The sequence below is a fragment of the Eschscholzia californica genome, unplaced genomic scaffold (assembly GCF_041429995.1).
Source record: "Eschscholzia californica isolate CP2 unplaced genomic scaffold, dmEscCali1.0.p SCAF_3, whole genome shotgun sequence".
Taxonomy (NCBI): Eukaryota; Viridiplantae; Streptophyta; class Magnoliopsida; order Ranunculales; family Papaveraceae; genus Eschscholzia; species Eschscholzia californica.
Window position 1 is genome coordinate 44,424,407 of NW_028238420.1, and position 22,085 is coordinate 44,446,491.

The 22,085-nt window shown below is 33.1% G+C and overlaps 1 protein-coding gene, 2 long non-coding RNA genes and 1 pseudogene across 4 annotated transcripts; 2 read left to right on the plus strand and 2 right to left on the minus strand.

Moving 5' to 3' along the window:
* The first annotated feature begins 565 nt into the window (after positions 1-565).
* LOC147550713 (uncharacterized) lies at positions 566-5,765 on the plus strand. 2 transcript variants are annotated; one of them, XR_015237315.1, is made up of 5 exons: positions 566-793; positions 2,189-2,260; positions 3,619-4,240; positions 4,328-4,399; positions 5,502-5,765. It is a non-coding gene; the product is annotated as an uncharacterized LOC147550713 (long non-coding RNA). The 2 variants fall into 2 exon arrangements; XR_015237314.1 differs by having other exon boundaries at positions 3,619-3,695.
* On the minus strand, positions 931-1,880 carry LOC147550714 (transcription factor MYB102 pseudogene; annotated as a pseudogene).
* Positions 5,766-12,122: 6,357 nt separating the features above from the next.
* LOC147550715 (uncharacterized) lies at positions 12,123-12,886 on the minus strand. The gene is made up of 2 exons (XM_086668487.1): positions 12,526-12,886; positions 12,123-12,429 (listed from the first exon to the last, which is right to left on the minus strand). Exons 1-2 carry the CDS (start codon positions 12,818-12,820, stop codon positions 12,227-12,229), a joined length of 498 nt encoding a protein of 165 aa, XP_086524613.1. The 5' UTR covers positions 12,821-12,886; the 3' UTR covers positions 12,123-12,226.
* Positions 12,887-17,064: 4,178 nt separating this feature from the next.
* On the plus strand, positions 17,065-21,672 carry LOC147550716 (uncharacterized). Its single transcript, XR_015237845.1, has 5 exons — positions 17,065-17,833; positions 17,965-18,080; positions 18,609-18,760; positions 18,964-19,039; positions 21,352-21,672. It is a non-coding gene; the product is annotated as an uncharacterized LOC147550716 (long non-coding RNA).
* Positions 21,673-22,085: the final 413 nt, after the last annotated feature.

The following is a 22,085-nucleotide window of genomic DNA, read 5'->3' on the forward strand; positions in this document are numbered from 1 at the left end:
TCATCGTCATTATCAACTTCCTAATAGAACATCTACAAAACAACCCATGAAGGAAATTTGATGAGAAGATTTTGTTGAAAAACATGCTTCATAAGATTAAACGTAAGACTACCACCAATAGAGGTTTTTAACCACAGGGATAACCTCAGTCCAAATAAACTCATGGTTTTCTCTGCTTCATCTTCTCTCATGAATCGCATAATATCTTCCATATATTATGCAAACTAGAACAGCGCAACAACATGGTTGGTCATAAACAAAATCCAAATACTACAGTACATCAAAGTGAGATCTTCTTGTTTCACTAGTGACATTTCTAACTTCTAAGTCAGAGACAAGGCCACACTACAAAAAAAACGCTCAATAGGGACATACATTTTTACGTCTGTCCCTAATATTTTAAAGATAGGGACAATTTTTTACTATTTGTCCCCATTAATATTACAATAGGGACAATTTTGAACACAACTAGAAAAATGGCGCAAAATTTCGGCCACATAAAAAAATGGCCCAAAAAAACTCTTCCCTCGTTTTTTTTCCCCCCAAAAAAAATTCCTTTTTATTTGTTTTTCTTTTTCTTTCCTTTTTCTTTCCTTTTTCTCCCTCTTCGTTTCTCCTCACCACCACCACGAACAGAGACGAAGAGGAACGAGTTCTTCAGCAAAGAAAGGAGATTTCTCCTCCTGCTTTTACATTTAATTATAGGGTTTGGTTTCTTTGTTCGATCTCTTCTTCAATCTCTCTCTCTTGGGCGTGGGTTGTTTCTCTTCTTCCACTTCTAGGGTTTGCACAGGTATGTGTTCCTCCTCTTCTTCTTCTTCTTCTTCTAGGGTTTGCTCATACTAGCTGATTACAAGAACTTATTTAGGCCGAAAATATTACCCATTTCAAACTTCAACCCATTACTACAGTAGCTTTCTCTCTTGTCTTCTGTACCAATTTATAAAGGATCATTCATTGTTGATTGATTGGAGCCATAAGACACATAATTTTGTATTGGAATAAAATTATCCATCAAATTAATAGGTAGAATCACATTATCTTCCCACAAATTTGATTGTGAATTTTGGCAGATGGTAGAAAAGTTTATAAGATTTGATTGAAATTGTTCTACATTTGGGTTTACAAATTGGCTAGGAGCATTTGAAAAAGGAGTAGTGGTGGTGCAAGCTTGTAGTTCTTGAACTTGGTTGGACTTAAACTGGAATTGGTTTTCGATTTGATTAGAATTGAAAAGCAAAGTTTCTTTAAGAGTTGGGATAATAACATCGGGGTTTTGATCATATTGAGATGAAAAGAGAGTGGTAGCTAAATTTAGAAGCTCTGGTTGGTTAACCCCAAGCAACCTTGAAACATTGAATTGAGATGAATTTAGAAGTGAAGAGATATCTAAAAGATCGAAACGGGGACTATGTGATACTGGGTCTATTCCCATACGAAGTAATCTTTTTCTAATATTGGTATTCCAGTAGTTCTTAATTTCGTTATCAGTTCTTCCAGGTAATCGAGCAGCGATAGCAGACCATCTGAAATTAGGGCAAAAAAGAACAAGTTCAAAGTTAAATTATGAAGATATGCTATAAACTTAGAATATATAGTCTATATTAGTGGAAACTAGTCTTACTTGTGGTATCAAAGTACCAAACCTATTAAACTAGCTAGCTAGGGTTTAATGAAGTTATGGGTTTCTTTCAAAAACGAAATATAAGTCATGGGTTATGTGTATAGATAGATAGAAATAAGTATACCAGCATTTTTGGTAGGGTTCTCCAACTACCATGACCATGTTTCTGAATATAATCCATAAGCTTTTGATCTTCTTCTGGTGTCCATGGTCCTTTTTTCAGACCAGTTTTATCACAACAAGGTGCTATAGCCATCTTTTATCTAATTCAGACCAAACCCTAAAAGAGTTATAAAAAGCAAGTGTGGGGTTAAGTTTAAAGTTGTTGGTAGTGATCTGTTGTTGGTAGTTTCAATCAATGAGTTATAAAAAACCCATTGATTGAAACTAGTAGTAGAAATTAGTAGTAGTACTCCACTTAAACAAAGTTGAAGATTCACTTAAACAGAGTTGAAGACCCACCACCCCTTGTAAATTGTAATTTACTTACTATATACGAAGTTGGAATCGTACTAGGGTACTATCAGCTATTTTGTTAACATTTACTTATGATTTCAAATGCAGAACTTGTAGCGGATCTCAGAGTTGTAGAGTTTCGCCGTAGGAGTTTTAATCGTGTTTTCTGGAATTAATTAGGTAAAAATTCCCATCTTCCTCTTCAACATGTTTATATTTTTGTTATCTTCATGTTACTACTATTATCAAGAGATGTTTAGATTGAATTGAGGTGGTGGTGGTGGTGGTGGTGGGTGCGAGGGTGGCGCTTGATATGATCTGTGGGATGACCTGGGCTGCAAATTGGCTTATTGGGCATGAGGCTTAGGTTTGATCGAGATGGGAAACAGACTAGGAGGTCTGCTGGTGGAGCTTTTCTACCTTGTCTTCCCTTCATTCTCTCTCCATCCCCCCTCTCTAAAAATATTTATGTGGTGTATATATAGGATTGTGGGGGGCCAGTCTTCCTAACTACTAGAGATAAGTGGGTTCCATATGGTGAAGCTTCCAAACTAATACTTTCTCCCTTAAGAAGTTGGAGAAGAAATATCTCCAAATTCAGTTTTCTGAAAAATAGTTGGAAAAATTGTGCTTTAGTTGTTGGTGTAACCCCTACTCTTGTTTAGCTGAACACTGGTTAACCATACTCAACTAGTAGTTCCTTAAATAAAAAGCAGAGATTTTGTGCATGGTGTCAGCGTAATTAACTCCTATCTATTCATATAGGTTCTTCAGAAAATGTTAATGATGAAAGAAAGAAGTACTTCTTTTGCATATTTTATTGCTCCTAACTCCCTGTACTACGGAATCACCATGATTAAACACCTACAGTCATAAGGAGTTTAGCATAAAGAGGCTAGTAGTCCTGACGAAATTACTGTGTTGATTCTTACTTTCTGATTTTTGAAAGAGTAACTCCTTCAAAAAGTTTGTTTATAATGAAAATAAAAGTAGGAAGACCTCAGCTTTTCTCTCTTTAGAACCAATCACATGTTACTTTAGTCTTTCAGATCTTGACGTGCTTTCGTGCCCATATTGATAGTGTCATTAATACGTTAATGCTTATGTTACATTCGTGTCTCATAGCTTCATAAGTCCTACTTGTCTCCCTTATTTACTAGCATATAACGGAAAGTTAGTAGAGAATATTTTTCTGAAAATGCTAAGTGTTATATGTTAGTGGATGAAAGACAACCTACTCATCCTTAATTCCTCATAATGAAATGGTGCTCGATCTATTTGTGTATTAGTACTACATGAACTAGTGTATAATGAAGTTCAATCTTTATACTGAAAAAGAATATTTACAAAAATCTCCTTGTTTGCTAATCCATATACAGTATACTTATCACCATATTGCTTCATGTATGCATCTCCTTGACATGAATTAAGCAACATGGATGTGTGTCCTATTTCATAGAACCCGAAAATATGGGATATCTAGAACTATGTGATTTTCTGTTTTATGTTAACCAATTACTTGGTTCATGATGGAACAGGTTATTTCTTCTTGGGTTGGATAAATACGGAAAGGGCGATTGGCGAAGTATATCCAGTAACTTTGTTGTGAGAAAAGGTCATGAGAAATCCACTTCCATTTGTAATCAGTGGATTTCTTGTCAAGAGGCGAACAAGTCAGAGTCCAACAATAATTTTTTTGTTGTTGAAAAAGTCCAATAATACTTGAGAGTCGAAACTTTCTTGACCTTGGCTTCACGATAAACCGGAGATGCCGATGCAGTCTATAAAATGTAGCTTCTTCTGTGACCAAGATAGAAGTTAGAAAAGCTTTATGAAAAGGGCTAAACTAGTTGAAATCGATTTGCGGAACGAAATGACATCAGTTATGTAAAAAATATAACATAACAAGTTTTGCAACAAAAAATGCGTCTTGTTGTCAAATAGTATGCCTTCATTGATAGAGTTGACTCTCATGACCTTTTCTCACATGTTGCTAAATTGTTGTGGTGTGTGTCCTATCCTTATTTCTATTTGGTGATGGTCTTTGCATCTATCTACATGTAAAGAATTTTGCAACAAAAAAAAAAAGTTGAAGATTCACTTAAACAAAGTTGAAGATTCACTTAAACAGAGTTGAAGACCCACCACCCCTTGTAAATTGTAATTTACTTACTATATACGAAGTTGGAATCGTACTAGGGTACTATCAGCTATTTTGTTAACATTTACTTATGATTTCAAATGCAGAACTTGTAGCGGATCTCAGAGTTGTAGAGTTTCACCGTAGGAGTTTTAATCGTGTTTTCTGGAATTAATTAGGTAAAAATTCCCATCTTCCTCTTCAACATGTTTATATTTTTGTTATCTTCATGTTACTACTATTATCAAGAGATGTTTAGATTGAATTGATCGAGAAATCGATAGGAAATTCCTGCTTTTACCATTTTTTGTTATCTTCTTGGTTTTTGTTATCTTCCTATATTTTTAGTTATCTTCAAATTAAGAAATCGATAGAGATTCATGGTCATAACTCTGATTTAACCATCACTACATACCGAACATCGATCGTTTATTTATGATAGGGTTCATCTATATCTAAATTTTTGGTGTTGTTGAGTTCTTTTTATTTGGGTTCACCTATATCAGTAGGGTATTAGTACATGGTAACGAAGTAGTCGAGTTTAAAGAAAACTATTTCATGAACTTCTTTATAATTTGGTTGATGTTACTGAATTGAAATTTATTTTTTTTTGTTCTGAAATCTGAAATTTGATATATGTTATTTCTTGTTCAGTTTTGAGAATTTTCAATATGTTGTTTAATGAAGTTTAGAACTTAATAATCAAAATCCAACTAGTTTGTGTATGTCTGGCTTCAATGAGCCCAAAATCAGTTCGAGACTTCAATCAACCATTGAGACGAATCACGATGCATGATTTAGATGAGGAAACATTTCGCAATTAGTTTGCTTAGTCACACCATACCAGTTAGCTTCTTAGTCTAGGGCTGATCATATTGCAGGACTGGCTGGACATACCAATAGGCTGCAGCTGCTGCTGCATCGCAGCATGCCAATAGGCTGCAGCTGCTGCTGCGTCGCCGTACGTTTCGGTGTTATCTTTTACTGAATTAGACCATTGTTCTAGAACTAATGCAGTATTGATCTTGACACCTAATATGAAACAATATTATGTAAAAGAACTCCAAATACCCATGAGAGTATGCTCGTTAGATTGCAAGAACAGTAAACACGAACTTATTATGAAGCTACCGCTTTTAAGAAGATTTTGTGTGTGAATGGTTGCTCTTTTAACAATTTTATAGAAGTTTTAATATGTTTGTATTATTTGCCGTGTCTTAATTTAGAAAAAGGGAATAAACTAATAGCTTTCGCTGTCTTTTGTTTTTGTCCATGACATAGGGATTGGATGGAGCTCTACTGGATGGTGTTAGAGTAGTTTATGTGAATATGTTATCTTCCTACAACGTGAGAAGCAAGATGGAGGATGAAGTTAGGGTAGTTTATTTTTAATAGAATTTTATCTTCCTATGGAAGAGGTATTACTTTATTCTCTTATTTTGGTTTGACCTTTTTTCTCGTCCAGACTTGTGGATATGTTCAGGGGACTTCTCAAAACATGTTTGATGTGAATATGTGATTTATTAAATATTGGTTCTAGTAAAATTTTCCCTCTTGTATACACTAACTATTGTATGGGAAACTCCTATTCACATTTGTAGGGACGAATATTAACTATATTACGTACATGAAGTAGAAAATTGCCGCCAATCTTATAGGGATGGATATTGTCTGTCCCAAATGCAAACGAGAGGCAATTCCCGCCAAATTTTTAGGGACATATACTAATTGTCCCAAATACTAAAGAAGAAATTCTCGTCAAATTTTTAGGGACAGATATGGATTGTCCCAAATGGTGAGGAGGAGAAATTCCCGCCACAATTTTAGGGACAGATATTAATTGTCCCAAATGCTAACAGGAGGAAATTCCCGCCAAATTTTTAGGGACAGATATATGCCGTCCCTAATAATCGTCGATACAGGGACAGATACAAACCGTCCCAAAAATAACTTTGGGACAGATGCTATCCGTCCCCATATCTGTCCCAAATAGTATTTGGGACGCCGCTTTTGGGGACAGATGAAAACCGTCCCCAATACTCTATTAGGGACGGTTTTCCTATGTTTGGGACGGTTTTTGGCCGTCCCTAATAGACCTTTTTTTTGTAGTGCCAAGTTACATATAAGGCAAATGTTTTGAGTCATAACAAGATGAATAAAACCACTAAATCAGAGACTAGGTCAATTTAAGGATTAAACTCTTCTAGTCAAGTAAAGAAAATACACTTTGACCTATAATCGAAGTTTTTCTGAAGCTAAAATATTCAATTTTTTGGACTAATTAAGATCATCATTTATCATAAGATTGCAGATTTTAAGCAACCAAAATCAAGAGATAATGTTGTAAAACCAGATATTAATCTGAAATTAACACACATACCTTAAAATGAACTCTAAGGGGGCTTTGCAAGCTGAAAGAAGGAAATTTCAAAAACAAAATCAGATCAACCCACATAAATTTGAAGAAAATCAACAAAAGCCCTAATATGAAATTAGAGAAGTTCACTCACATTTGGTGGGATTATCTGGTTCCTTTGAGTACTTCACCTGAAAAGATTCAAGATAAGATATTAGAAGATTGAATCAAAGTATAAGAAATTACCAATGAAGATTAAGAGACAAATTGTTACGGAGATTGATAGATACCATCGCTTGATTTGAAATTTCTTCGCCTCATCTTCTTAATCAATCACAGACTCGTTAACCCATCTTCTTCTTAATCAATCAGAGATTCGTTAACCCATATTCTTCTTGACCCATCTTCTTCTTAACCCATCTTCTTCTTAATCAATCACAGATACATTAGTTTCCTTCTTCTTATAATTCTTCCACCATTGAAAATTACTCAGTTGAAACCCATTAAATCCATCATCAAGAACCCGATTCTAGACTTCATCTTATCCTAAAGTAGGTACGTTCTTCTCATCATCAGTTCATCACTAACCTTTGAAATTTTGAAAGTAGTTGTAAGGGAAAGACGGGAAGAGAGACCGGAGAGAAAGACGGAAGAGAGAGAGCGCGCCCTTGGTGTGTGAAAACGGTTTTCACATGTATTTTGTGGGAAAAGAAAGTCAGACATTTTCCCACTTTATTTTACAATGGGAAAGTCGTTTTCTTACTCAACTTGACCAACCAAACGGTAGAAAGTCAAACATCATTTGATTTCCTCAAATCAACTATAGCTTTGTTTTGTAATTATCTGCTCCTTATTGAATCACTCCTAATTATAAGACTGGTACCACGTACCCAAATCTCAAATTTGAATTATTCACCTAAAAATAAATTAACAGATATAATTGTATAATTGTTGATTTATCCATCCAACCAGAGTCGTGTTTGAGAGGGGTGGGCAGGGCATCCACCCTGCCCCCCCGTCTCAAAAGGGCCCACTCATCCAAAGGCTTTGATGCTCTACCCCCGTCTCTAAAGGGCCCACTCAAGGCCCACTTGAACATGTTAAGAGATTTAGACTGTGACCTTCAATCATAAGATTTATGTAGCTTTAGCAGTGGCGTCCAAAGACTATTGATCCTGAGATTAGAGGTTTGACTCCCACCACCCTGAGATTAGAGGTTTGACTCCCACCTTCAACAACTAATTTTTTTTTATTTCAGCTTTCTTATTTAATGTACCCCTCTAGATTGTCTTAAGAAAAGTAACTTTAAATTAACGAAGTTTATATTTTTGTTCTAAAATTTTCAAATTTTTAGATAAGATATTTTATGATTTTTATGACCATATTAGAAGTAGACCCAATGGTACAAGATTTGTATAATATCAAAAATTCCGATTTTGATTAATTGTTTAAATTTATTTTCACAAAAAGTAGTTCGATATCTTACGGTAGTCTTAAAAAAGTTATAACACACACACACACACACACACACACACATATATATATATACTAGGGTATAGCCCGTGCCCTATGGGTACGGATTTTTTATAATTATGTTATGAGAAGGTAATAAAAATAAAATAAAAATGGTAAAGAATTTTAAAATAGAAAGATTAAACAGTAAAGAAAATTCTTTCAAAAAGAGGGAAGAAGAGAAGATGATTGTTTGAAAACTAATTATTTCTACATTTTTTTTGGTCATGGGTATAGAGAGATACTTATGGGTGGGGGAGAGATTTATGGGTGAGGAGAGATTTTAGGGAGATGAAGATGTGCGCAGTTTTCAAATAGGAAATGTGTTTGTGGGTTAGAAAATTAGTTAGAAAATTAAGGAGTTTTTTTTAGTAGTCATAAATCGTGAGATATAGTGGGTTTTTGTGGTTGGTTATAAAAAAAAGTGGGAGAGAATTAAGGAACTTCTGATTTAGTGGGTTTGAAATTCAATTTTAGTCGTTAGATTTGATAAAACTTGATGAATATCGGATGGACGTGAATATCCAAGACATAAATCTACGGCTCACCTCAAAAAACACCATTGTGTTGTATATAATAGATATATATATATATATATATATATTATATACAACACAATGGTGTTTTTTGAGGTGAGCCGTTGATTTATGTCTTGGATATTCGTGTTCGTAGGATTTAACTTGATCATCTTTCTATCCAACAGTTAAAATAGATGCCACGTCCTTAAAAACTACCTCTTTTCTCAAATTTGGAGTAGAAAATCGTGGGAGAGGTAGCAATAGAAGGAATAACTGATCCAAATTAAGTTATGTTAACTACCTGTCCATGTGTCACTCATTTACAAGGAGTTACATACCACTTCATACTACTCCCCAATTTTCTCGCCCTTGATTCTCTCTTCATCCAAACCGATCCAATAACCACCTTCACGATAGGAGAGATAAATGGAGCCCCTCATGATCTCATCAAATGTGATGGGTTCTCAAGGTGACTTCTTCATGCCATCAATTAAACCTTATCAATGATCGAAGTTCCATTATTCGATTTTTCTTTTCCTATTTATCTAATGTTCTCTGTTAGTCATTGTTTATATGTTTAGTTTGTTTCATCGTTTCTTCTTTTAAGGTTGAGTGTCTAGGTTGTATACTGTTGTTTTTTTTTGTAGAGAAATAAAGATGATGATCTAATTAGACAAATTATTGTATATTAAGACTTTCTGTACTTCTTCAAATGTAAATTTGTAATGGACATCCATATTTGATTCAATCTCTCATTTTCCCTCTCTCTATCTCTCTAGATTATTGTTTCCTTAATTTCATTATTCAATCTCTCATTTTCCCTCTTCCTATCTCTCTATATTATTGTTTCTTCATTTATAACTTTCTCTCCAAATCTAACAACAGTTAATCTCTCATTATGTTTCATTTATAACTTTCTCTCCAAATGTAAATTTGGTATAGGAAGAGCACTTTTTAGCATAGGCAGTGCATTAGATAGGGAGAGCACTCTTTTTAGAATAGGGAGGGCTAAACATTTTTTTTAAATATCTCAAATTTATACTTTGGTCCCTCCCATCAAACTATTTTGGACCAAAAGAGAGAGAAGAAAGTATCTTCCTGTTCGACTAAAAACCTTCGAGAGAGAAGAGAGAATCTTGTTCGACCTAAAAGCTTCGATCAAATCAAAGAGAGAGAAGAGAGATAAACGTCCTGAAAAGGGGAAAAACCCTAAATCTATTTGATTCTATCAAAAAGAGAGATATAGAGACAGAAACCTAAACCCTAGATGACTAACACAATACTCATCTCTATAGAGAGTTTGTAATTCTTGTTATTGCTTGATTTCTCCATAGATTTTTAGGGTTTTACATTAACTAAAGTAACTTTTGAAGATTTCATGTATCAATATTGCAATGAAGAATATAAACAAGGATGTAACTCGAAAAATATATAAGTGACATTTACATAAAAGAAATTTCGCTTAGCCTAAATAAAAATTCACGAATAACAACTGAAAATTTTTAAAAAATTCGGTCAGAGCGGTTGAAAAAACAGACTAATTTCAGCCATCTCAGCCGAAATTTATTACTATTTTCAGCGGGACCGACCGAAATTTGTTATCTTTTTCAATCGACTTAACCGAAATTTGTCGTCTTTTTCAGCCATTATGACCGAAATTTGTTGTCCTTTCCAGCCGACCCTACCGAAATTTGTTGTCTTTTTCAGTCGATCCAACTGAAAATTCTTTACGAAAAAAACGACCTAAAACCCTAAAACGTTTGTTCAACCATAGAGGAAGACCAAAAATGATATTTCTTTACCTGAGACATATTATTTTAATTATAAATGTCTTTGTTTAAGTCGATAACTTCGTTTAAGTCGATGTCCTTGTTTAAGTCGATGGTTTCGTTTAAGTCGATGTCTACATTTAAGTCAAAGGAATCTTCTTTCTTGATGTAGGTTGCCTCCTTCATTAACGGTGATTCCTCATTCATGAGAACTTGAGGCATCATTAAAAACTCGAAACTAAGACTATAGTGATGATAAATTTTGCAAGTTTTTTAATAGCAATGGTGATGTTGATAGTAGTGACGATATTAGGGTTTTGGTTGTTTACGTGAGAGAAACTACCAGTGAATAAAATATTAGATTTATTATTAATTTTTATCTAAGTCCTTCTATTTTGGCACTATTTATTAAGTGATCCTTATAACGCCCTCCTTAAACTGATTTGGTAAAGGAAGAGCAAATACATAAATTGACATTTCTAACGCACTGCCTTTACTAAATAGTGCTCTTCATATACCAAAAACCTAATTATATTAGTTAATTCTCTCCTCGATCTCCTTAATTTTTATAAATTGGAATTTAGTTGATTGTCATCATCATCGGTTAAAAAGATGTTGTTAAAAAAAGAAATTATTTTATCACACTTCCAATTTTATTTTTGTTTTAAACTCTTTTAATCTTTTGATGGCTGATAAGAGTGTATATGTAAATGATGGATGATCATATTTATGGTAATCTTGGTATCTCTCTAACCGGCTCAATCTTTATCTTTCTAACTCCCTCTAAGTATGCCTCTTATTGGGATAATTTCTAGAAAGGTCAAAATAATATTGAAAATGAGTAGAAAAGCACAAAACATTTGAAAATTATTATTCAGGTAAAAAAGTGTGCAAATACTAAAATACCCCTTTTTGTCATTTTGTGTAACTAAAATCTTTTATTTTTTATTAAACTTTAAATCGATATAACTTTTGTTTGAGATGTCGGATTTCTATAAAAATTATATAATTAGAAATGATTTTTCACTAGCTTTCTAACAAGATCCACTTTCAATACTTTTTTTTCAAAAAAAAAACTCAGAAAAAACGGCGTTTTTTTCCTTTACGTTTTTTCTGCAAACGTGTTTGCAACAATCTGTTATGCAAACGTGTTTGCAACAATCCGTCATGCAAACGTGTTTGCAACAATCCGTCATGCAAACGTGTTTGCAACAATCCGTCATGCAAACGTGTTTGCAACAATCCGTCATGCAAACGTGTTTGCAACAATCCGTCATGCAAACATGTGTTTGCATAATGTAAACTGCAAACATGTGTTTGCATTTGCGATATTGCAAACTCAGTTTGCACATGTTTATGAGAATGAGAATGATTAACGTTCTCTCTCTCAAGTTTTTTACTGTACATTATTCATCTAACTCATTATTTGCAACATGATTGCGAAAGGGACGACACACCAAACAACACTCTGATCTATACTTCTTCATTTATCTAACTCATTATTTCTACCGTTATGAAGAAAACTTTAAATTGTCTTGTAATGACTAATTGAGATGGTTAAAAAACTTCCCACAGATCACTAATACAAACAATAAAATGTGACACAATACAATAATTAAGTAATATAACCTTTCCAAAAGTTTAAGCTAAAGTAATCTATTCAAAGTTTCAAACCATGTGTCTCCATTATTTAATAAAAAAATGTGTGTACCACTCAATGGAATATGATGAGCCGAAAAGATGAGCTTCACATTAATATAGGTATAACTCATATACTATAAGATCACAAAACATGCATTATTTTGAGCTTTTTTTACTGCCCATACATCCTTAAATACATTCATCCTTTCATTACTCCCATTTGCTTTGAATCTGATTGACATGTTTGTAATCCCATATTAGCACCAAGCTCCCATCCGTTCTTCTTAAAGCAAACCTTTCCACCAACACAAAACAACCAAATTTTTTCCACCCATCTTCTCCTTTAAATTCCTTCTCCACCAACTCATATTCTATAATGTTCATTACTCCTCCACCTCTTCTTCTTACCCATCCTCATTTTTCTTGAATCCAATTCATCTTCTCAACAATAGCTTCACTCAACCCTAAAATACTGCCATCACTGGAAGACTTATCCCCTCATTCTTTACTATTATTATGAGCTTGTTTAAACCATATAAATCCATTTTCATGAGTTTCACCAATTATAGAGTCATAATCCTCCACAGTTTCCTCTCCAATGAGCTTAATTGACTCTTTCTGCACATTCGCACTCACACTCACGATGTTACAATTACCTGATTTTGAAGTGAAATAATCACTTTGGCATCCATAAATCTCTTCCCAAAACTGCTCTAGAGTCATTTGATAAAACAATGAATTTTTCTTCATCAAATGATATTTCCCCGTTATTCTTCCTTCTCTTATGAACACAAGAGTTACCATTCCCCACAACCACAGTATTGGTATGGATGAGTTTGAGTCGGCGATCTCGTAGAGATACGTCTAAACCCCAAGCTTCACCTATCTGAGAAAGATTGTATGATGATTTTGTGTTAAATACCTTCCACCCATTTTTTTGAATTTCCTAGGAATGTTAATCAGAATTGATTCGCGAAAAAACTCATTTGAGACAACAACAAAAAAGCCTTTTAGGCATTTCGTCAAACACCTGATGAGCTATGTTGGTATAACCACACTTCCCATATGCAAGGTCTGTATTTATAAATTAAATCAATAGAAGAACATCAAGATGGATAATAAACCCAAGTTAAAGATGAAGAGAAGTACTTACTAGGTTAACAATAAAGAAGATGAATGTTAATATGAAGGTTAGATGATGAACAAACGAAGGAAATACGATACCTATATAGTCAGAACTTAGGCAGAAAAATTTGGTAGATTACTTCAAATAAATCGAACAATAACAGAAGGTCAAGACTTAGAACAACATATTCATCAATGGAGAAAGATACCAAGACGGAGAAATTGCAAATTAGTTGGAAGAAATCTCCATCTAGGGTTTCCAACGAACAAGGTAGAGAGATGAAAGTTTCAATCGAATCAAGTAGAGAGAGAGGAAAAAAAATAAAAAGGGTAATTTTGGTATATAGAGAAAACTGTTTTAAATTTTTGACCTGAATAATAATTAACCAAATTATTTTAAACCTAATCTGTTATTAACCCTAATAATTTGATAACTAATGATTAATAAAAAATTAAGTAGGCTTTTTTTGTTATATTGATATCTTTTTGAACTCAAATAGTCATTTTCTCTTATAATTAATAAAGAAATAGTCTTTAATCTATTAATTGTCTTTTTCTAATCTACACGAACCAGTTTTATCAAAAATTAAATTAACTTGAGTTTTTTTTTCTTCTAATAACTAGGTGTCCACCGCGTCCTACGGACGCGGTAGATCCCTTTTGGCTAACACGACAGCGTATTCATTCGAATACGTCTCAATGGTATGCATAAGTCGGAACCGTGCATATACACAGACGTTAATGTATCAAGAAATTCATTTCTGGACCATCTAAGATCAAACAAGACCTGTGATTCGCATAGCAAATGCGAATTACAGGTCCACGTATAATGTTGGACGGCGAAGAAATGAATTCCTTGACGCATTAACGTCTGTGTATATGCACGGTCCCGACTTATGCATACCGTTGAGACATATTCGAATGAATACGTTCTCATGCCTTATACTCTAAACACGACGGCGTTAGCCAAAAGGGATTTACTGCGTCCGTAGGACGCGGTGGACACCTAGTACATGTATATATCATAATTTTTTGTTGATTTTGCAAGGTAACTAGATTTAATAAATAAAATTTAAGAATAACAGCAGTACATTTTAATAATTTTTGGTCGCATGATTATTAGAAAGAATATGTTTGAGATACTAATACTATAAATGGGGCCCCGCTAAAATTTGACCCCCCAACTCCCAATTTCTCAGCCACGACTCTGCATCGAATCAATTGTTAAAAATAAAGAAAATATAATATATTTTAGAATGTTGCTTATAGAATTTTGCTTCATCGCATCCTCACGAACATTATGGACCATTGTGAATACAGTTAGAAACAACAAATGTGAAAGGGACTCCAATAGTACCAAGTCTTGGTCTTTCAACTATATATATATAATTAGACAAACTATGATTAACAAGACCACCATTAGATACATTATTTTCTTTTCAGACATAAATCTATGTCCATTCATCTTTCGGCAAACATACCTTCATTGTCTATTACTTCAAATAACATGTTTTAGACTTCTCCTTTATAAACAATGACAATGCATGAATTCAAAATAAAAACAACTCATAATTATCATATGAAAAAGATGATGTAGACGCAGCGGAATAATTAAAGAACAATAAAATAAACTACGAATAATTAAAAAAAACTGTAAGAAACGATAAAATAAACTTAAATTCTTAATAACTTCAATGGTTTTTCTCTTCAAGGTGAATAATAACATAGACTAGATCCCCTTTTATAAGATAATAAACCTTCCTAGATAGACTCAAACTAGGATTCCTAAAATAATAAACTACTCAAACATAGAAACTTTAAAATAAAGAAATATCAAATTATAGTAACTTCTTTTCTACTAAATAAACTACTATTATGACTTAATAGGGTGTGGGCACGCGTGGACGTGGGCCCACACGTTTATGCGCCTGCATCAGCACCCCGTTCCCCAGAAGGTTCGTCCCGAACCTTTTCGATGAAGAAAACAATTTGACGCAACCGCATACGATGAATTTCGCCATACCGATCCTTAATTCCCATTTTTCACGAAAGTTCCTGATTCGAAGAAGACAAAAATGGACCAAAACTTTAGATATTTTCCCTCGTTCATCTTCGTGAAGCTTATAAACCAAAACTTCATCACAAATTGTCACGTTTGGAACCACCTTAGCCAGTATATCACAAAAATTCAATGTTGTAGTAGAAGTATTTTGTGAAGCAAGAACCGGTGTCCTATTAACTTCTTCCTTGAATGTAAAGAATCGAGTAGGTGAAACCCCATCAAGGGACATTGTATCGAAGACGTGATCGGTATATTCCAATTGGTTCCATGAAGACAACCTAAAAGTTGTAATAAGTTCATGATAATGAGGAGGTAACACCAATGACGACACAATTTTGTGATTCGAAACAACTAATTCTTCTCTCGAAATTATATACGAATCAAATAAATTGCCGGAGCTTGTGTTATTTAATTGGACCTCTTCTTCTTTATTTGTCTCAACGAATTTCTCTTCATCCCTCATTGAAAAACTAGTATTTATTTTAGGAAGAAAATTTCTTTCAACAGTATCGACCATGGAGGTTGAAGGGTTTATGTATGTTAGTGGGAAAACCGGTGATAGTGGTGGTGTAGGGTTGATGTTAATCGGGGTTGTGTTAGGTTGTCCAAGTAGGGAATTTGAAGTTGGTGTTATGGTTGGAAGTGATAATGATGCTTGAGTGGAAGTAGTAGAAGGAGTAGTGGTAAAAGAGGGAGACTTACATATGCCTTCGAGTTGTTTAGATAGCTTCATGATCGAATCATTGACTTGATCGAATTTTTCCATAGTTTCCTTCTTGTGATTTTCGAATTTTTCCATAGTTTCCTTCTTGTAATTTTCGAAAGCTTCTTCCAATTTTGTAACCGAGGATAACTTCTTGTTGATGTTGTCCCATTCGGAAGCAAAAGTTGGTGTCTTCTCTTTGATTGTTGGTGTAGGAACGGTAGGATTAACCATTGTGATTGGTTAAAAAAATGGCTCTGATACCACTTGATGTAGACGCAGCGGAATAATTAAAGAACAATAAAATAAACTACGAATAATTAAAGAAAACTGTAAGAAACGATAAAATAAACTTAAATTCTTAATAACTTCAATGGTTTTTCTCTTCAAGGTGAATAATAACATAGACTAGATCCCCTTTTATAAGATAATAAACCTTCCTAGATAGACTCAAACTAGGATTCCTAAAATAATAAACTACTCAAACATAGAAACTTTAAAATAAAGAAATATCAAATTATAGTAACTTCTTTTCTACTAAATAAACTACTATTATGACTTAATAGGGTGTGGGCACGCGTGGACGTGGGCCCACACGTTTATGCGCCTGCATCAAAAGAACAGAGTCCAGAGAAAACATAATCCACTCAATTTCACCATAAATAATGGCAATTACTATGACCAACTAAAATATGGCTTTTCATATTTGATATAACAACAAATATATACACGGATTTCAACAAAAAAAAAACAAATATATACATGGTCTTCAATACAGTATTGTTTTGTTTTGAAACATCTAAATAATTATTCATGTTCGAGATTTATGGTAAATCTATATAACAAAACATAATGATTGTGACTAGGACAAAATAAATGTTTCTAGAGGCTGAGTTGGGAGATAAATATCAATCATTCCCTCTTTTAATCTGGGCCATACAAACCTCACATATAATCAAAACCCTCAACTCGACGACTGAATCTAATCAACGGTTGATTCAAGGCCGACTGTTGTCCCTCGTTGAAGCTCGATTCCTCCCCCACTCTCATCTTCATCACCCTCAATCATTGCTTGTTGTTTCATCGTCATTATTACAAGGACCATCCCAAATTCAATATAATTGATTTCATTTATTATTTCCTTGCCGTTTCATCTTCATATTACAATGGTGATTCATCGTTTTGGTTTTCCTCCCATTCATTCATATTTAAATAAAACAAATAAATTTTTTTCTCTCACTACGCTCAGGTCTGGTATCTACAATTCTTGCTTCTGAACACATTTTTCTGGTATTATAATGCACAATTTGTTAAATTCATTATGAATTAGATATATTGGTGATCATGAACATATTGGTTTTCTAATAGTTTGATTACAACGAAAGTGGGCACTGAAAGAATCGCTAGAACTGATTTCCTTGCTGCTACTGCCGGTAATAACTAAAATATTTAAGTGTTCCATACAATCAATACATTTCTCTATTTCTAAAATTGATAAAACTTCTCTCTTGTGTAACTCTTTATAAAGAACTTATCTAATAGCTAGGAAATCAATACAATCAATACATTTCTCTATTTCTTACAGAGGTCATCACATTATCCTTTTTTTTATAGTTGAGAGATTTTACTAACCAGATTATCTTTCTCTGTCTGCTTTATCTATCTTCCCATTTTTCCATCGACATCACTATACGACTCTCATCTTCCCAATTATTTTCACCATCCTTCATAAATCATATCTTCAATGTGTAGTAGAATTCATCGTCATCATCAGATCTGAAATTAGAAATGATTTTTCATGAGATGAAGATGTATTTCTTTATTTGACTATTTGACTTGCTAAGGAAGTTTCCTTACAATTTCAATCTCAAAGATTTGTTGGATGTTTCAAATCAAATTTTAGAGAAAAAAGGATGATCTGAATCAGGTGAGATTCCAATTCCATGAAATTCGAATTTGCTTAGTAAAGTTCTGAGTCTTTTTATTTTGGTTTGCAGTGAATAAATTAGTTCTTTTGTGAGAATGTAAATCTTCAATTTGCGGACTAAATCCTTGCAGGTAAAAATTTCTTCAAACTTTTCAATTGTTTCGAGATGATCTTCTAGATGAAAATTCGAAATTTGGCAACTTCCAGAAAATCAAATCGTCAGTATCGATTAAAGTTAAATTTCTAGGTTAGTTTTTTGAGTTTACACACTTAAATTGCTTTTAAATTTGATTCATAAGAAATTTATGTTTATTTGGTTTATCGATTATTGTATCTGTTTCTCTTTTGGTTTTGAGTTTGATTGTTTTTGTATTGGATGTTTCGATCACGATGATGATGATGTCATTAACCTTTAAGGAAGATACATATATATATATATTGAAGAAATTGATGTGAGGCCACGAAAGAGAACATTCTCATCGATGACGACTTAGATATCAAAGTCCATGTACTTATTGCAGTATCGGTTCAACATTTATAGGCGTCACCGACCACTTCAAACAATAATTTTGAATGTGGCAAATCTGTCTGGTCTTGCAAATTTCAGAACGTTATACTGAACAAGTTAGTCTTCATTCATTGTTATCATAGTTGGTATGATCTTTTTTTCCTTCGATCCATTTAAAATTATGGTTTAGTTGTTTTACCATAAACCAACTTGTAATTTGTCGATTTTCATTTCTTTCCAATATTAACTCTTATTGTTGATTTTCAGTCGCGAATGTGGTAGTTTATTATCTTGAAGGTTCTTCCCCAGCTCTGGTTGATAAGCCCAACGGGTCCTTCTCTTCTAAGAGGAACGTCATTTTGGGTAGTTCCAGACGACTTCTAGTTTTCAATGCAAGCTACTTACTTAATTACTAAAAGGTAATTTTATTTTTTCTTCATTTTATTGATCTGTAACAGATATCAATATATTTACCTCTTCGTATACGACTTCTGGTCATATACTGATTTTAATCTCATTTATTTATCTTCAATTTCAATATAATCGCTTGAGTACGTGTCCATTTTTCCATTTCTCTATTTTGTGAATTATATCTCTTTTCAACAATTTGTAACTTTAGCAGAGTTTTGAAGCAATGAAAGGATCTTCTTCTACTCCTAATAATCTGAAAAACTTGCTAGAGCGTTAATCGTCTTTATGTAAGTGAGTAAACACTTTTCCTTATTATCATTTTGAATTTACTTCATACTTACGCTGATTTTCATCTATTCCGAGTTCTTTGGTTTTCATAATGATAGGGTAGTGGTTTGAAAAAGTTCAAAGAGAACCCTCCTGATAATAGTTTACTTACTTTAGTAAAATCTTCAAATTTGACTCTAGTTATTCATCTTTTTATGCATCTGCAACAAAAAATCTAACACCGGCATATTCCTAATATCCTATATCATATATTTTACCTTTATTGTCCCACGTAACTATTTTGAGTGTTAGCACGTGCTTTTCTCTAATGTCACTCTCTAATTTGGTTTATAGGGATGTTGTCAGTTGCGATGCATGTCAATATGTAGCAAGTAATCCCAAACTCCTTTTTGTCTCATAACCAACCAATATTTACCTTTATTCTTGTGTTTTGCACACTGCTCATGAATATCATGAAAAGCAAGCATAAATATTGGGTATTGACCTACAAAAGTTTTCAAGTTTTGGATTTCATACCAATTATTGCAATTGTAGTTAGCTAGACTAATTTACTTGTAGTTGAGTTTATTTTATTTTCATGTCCTAGGAATTCGATCGTATGAACAGTTAGTGGCGTCAATGTATAACTTCTCTACTGGGTCACGATCGTTGTTAGTTGTCTTATGACCAAGCACCATATTTGTTTTGTTTTGCTTATCAGGTTTCAAAAGAATTTTACCAAATCTTCAATAATTGACATGAAAAGCAATATGGAGGTTAAGTTCACATGTAAAACATGTTTCTGTGTGCGAGCGTTTGCTCTAAATGAGAACATTAAGAAGCAATATATCCGTAAAATATGTAGGGGCAAGGACAAGAAACGAAGACAACAATTGTTGTTCGTGGAAGTGCAACCGAAAATAATAATCATCCATCATTAACGTCTATACGAACAGACGACACAAGCTTGATGAAGAAATTACCTTCAACTGGTACTAAATCAGAAAAAATATAATGGCAAAAAAGTTGAATTTTTGGGTGTATGGCCCAAAAAAGTGGCCCTAATAGGACTTTTAGTCCTCCCTAATCCCATAAAGGGTATAAAAACCAAAATAATATTAGAAATAGATATCTAATCCTTTTGGTTCAATCTAGAGAGCAATCACAAATCCCTAGAATAATTATACTTTATTAATACCCAGACTAACCTTTAGTCCTATATCTAAACAGTTATAAGATCAAAATCCGTTAAGATATTTTCCATTTTTATCTCACTGTTTCTCTCTCCAATCACGTTTTATATTAAGCAACCGTGATCTTCATTAGCTTTCTATAACCGAAACCTTCTGGTTTTGTCTCTCTCTCTACATCTTAACCGAAACCTTCTAGTTTTTTTCTCTCTCTCTCTCTCTCTCTCTACATCTTAATCGAAAAATCCTCCATTAAATCAGAAACCTTGTATCATATTCATTTGAGTTGCTGAAATCATCTTCATCATTGTTAATCAGGTAAAACAAAAATCAATTTAAAAGTTTTCTAATCCTGTTTCAGTTTATTATAGTTGATTTTCTCTCTCTCTCCATCTTAATCGACTGAAAATCTTCCATTAAAACAGAAAACTTGTTTCATATTCATTGGAGCTTCTGAAAATCATCTTCTTAATTGTTAATCAAGTAAACAAAATTCTTCTTTACTGATTCTGTTTCAAATCGAGTATGTTATTATTGTCTTTCTCTCTCTCTTAAAGTTTCATTAATGTTTTTGATATTGATGAGATAATCCTTCATTACTGATTCCTACAAATCGAGTATACTTATTGTTGCAATCAATCATCATATCAGATAACTTTAGATTTGCAATTTACGCCTAATGATATTCACACTTTTTCTTCAGATCTGGTTTTCAATCTGTACGGATTTATGAAACGTGCGTTTTTCGTACGGTTCCTAATAACAGAATTAACATTACATGTACTTTACCATAAATTATCATACTTTACAGTAAACTATGCAAACATCCCCCGTACGAGGTTTTTGAAAATGAGAACATGATATATGTATTTTCTAACAAATTATATATACTTTATCAGGAATATCATGAAACTTATATTATTGTCCATAAATTATGCGTAATGTATAGAACATTACGTATGTTTTAATCTCAAAACAGTACTCGTTTCATTATTAGAACAACTTCGCTTTATTTATGCAAATCTAGTGTACTTTGAAATAAATTATATATAATTTACATAAACGTTCATGTCATTTATTGTAAAAAATATGCTTTTCTATAAAATTTATATGTATTAATCTCTCTCCATTTGTTATCACAGATGGAGTTTCAAGTGGAATCATCAAATCAAAAAAAGCAAATCACACTGAAATCAGAGGGGTTGGATAAGATATTTACAGATGGAGTTTCAGGCAATATAGAATCAACACAGGGCATGATTTCAAATTCTTAAAAAATGATTTGAACCGTGTTACTGATGTGTGTCATGTTGAAGATAGCAAATGAAGCGTGCATGTGGGCACCATTGAAATGCGAATCCATGTTCATAACTGATTTTATTTCTTCGGTTACCGCATCTACTATGTACTTCCGGTTCTATTTTTGACAATCTAATGAATAAAATTTTATTATTTTTGATAAATGTATCATTATGTTTCGTAAAGTTTGCATAATTTATTCTAAATTAGTCAAGTGTTTTCTTTTGTTTTCCCTTTCTTGGTGGCTGAGCTTGCTCCGACCTGTAATAAATATAAATGTTGCATAAAGCATAAACACTTAGATACAATATATATAACATTATACATAAATTATGCATTCTTTATCATAAATTACAAAAAGTAAGATTTTCAAATAAAACCCTAAACCCCCAAAATTACATTACATGTTTAATAAAGTATGCGTACTTTGTTACTGAAATTTGTCTAAATCTCAAACAAAAGTAAGATTTTCAAATAAAAATTAGGTTTTTACCGATTATAAACCATTACCAAAACGATGAAATACATTGTTTTCTGATCTATTCAAATTCGATTATTTAGGGTTTCGGTTTTGAAA

Excerpts from the sequence above, each read along its gene's own strand:
- LOC147550715 (XM_086668487.1), bottom strand. The coding sequence starts at position 12,820 with ATGGTAACTCTTGTGTTCATAAGAGAAGGAAGAATAACGGGGAAATAT. Across the intron at positions 12,430-12,525 it reads TAAACAAGCTCATAATAATA|GATGGGTAAGAAGAAGAGGT; the intron begins GTAAAGAATGAG and ends AAGAAAAATGAG.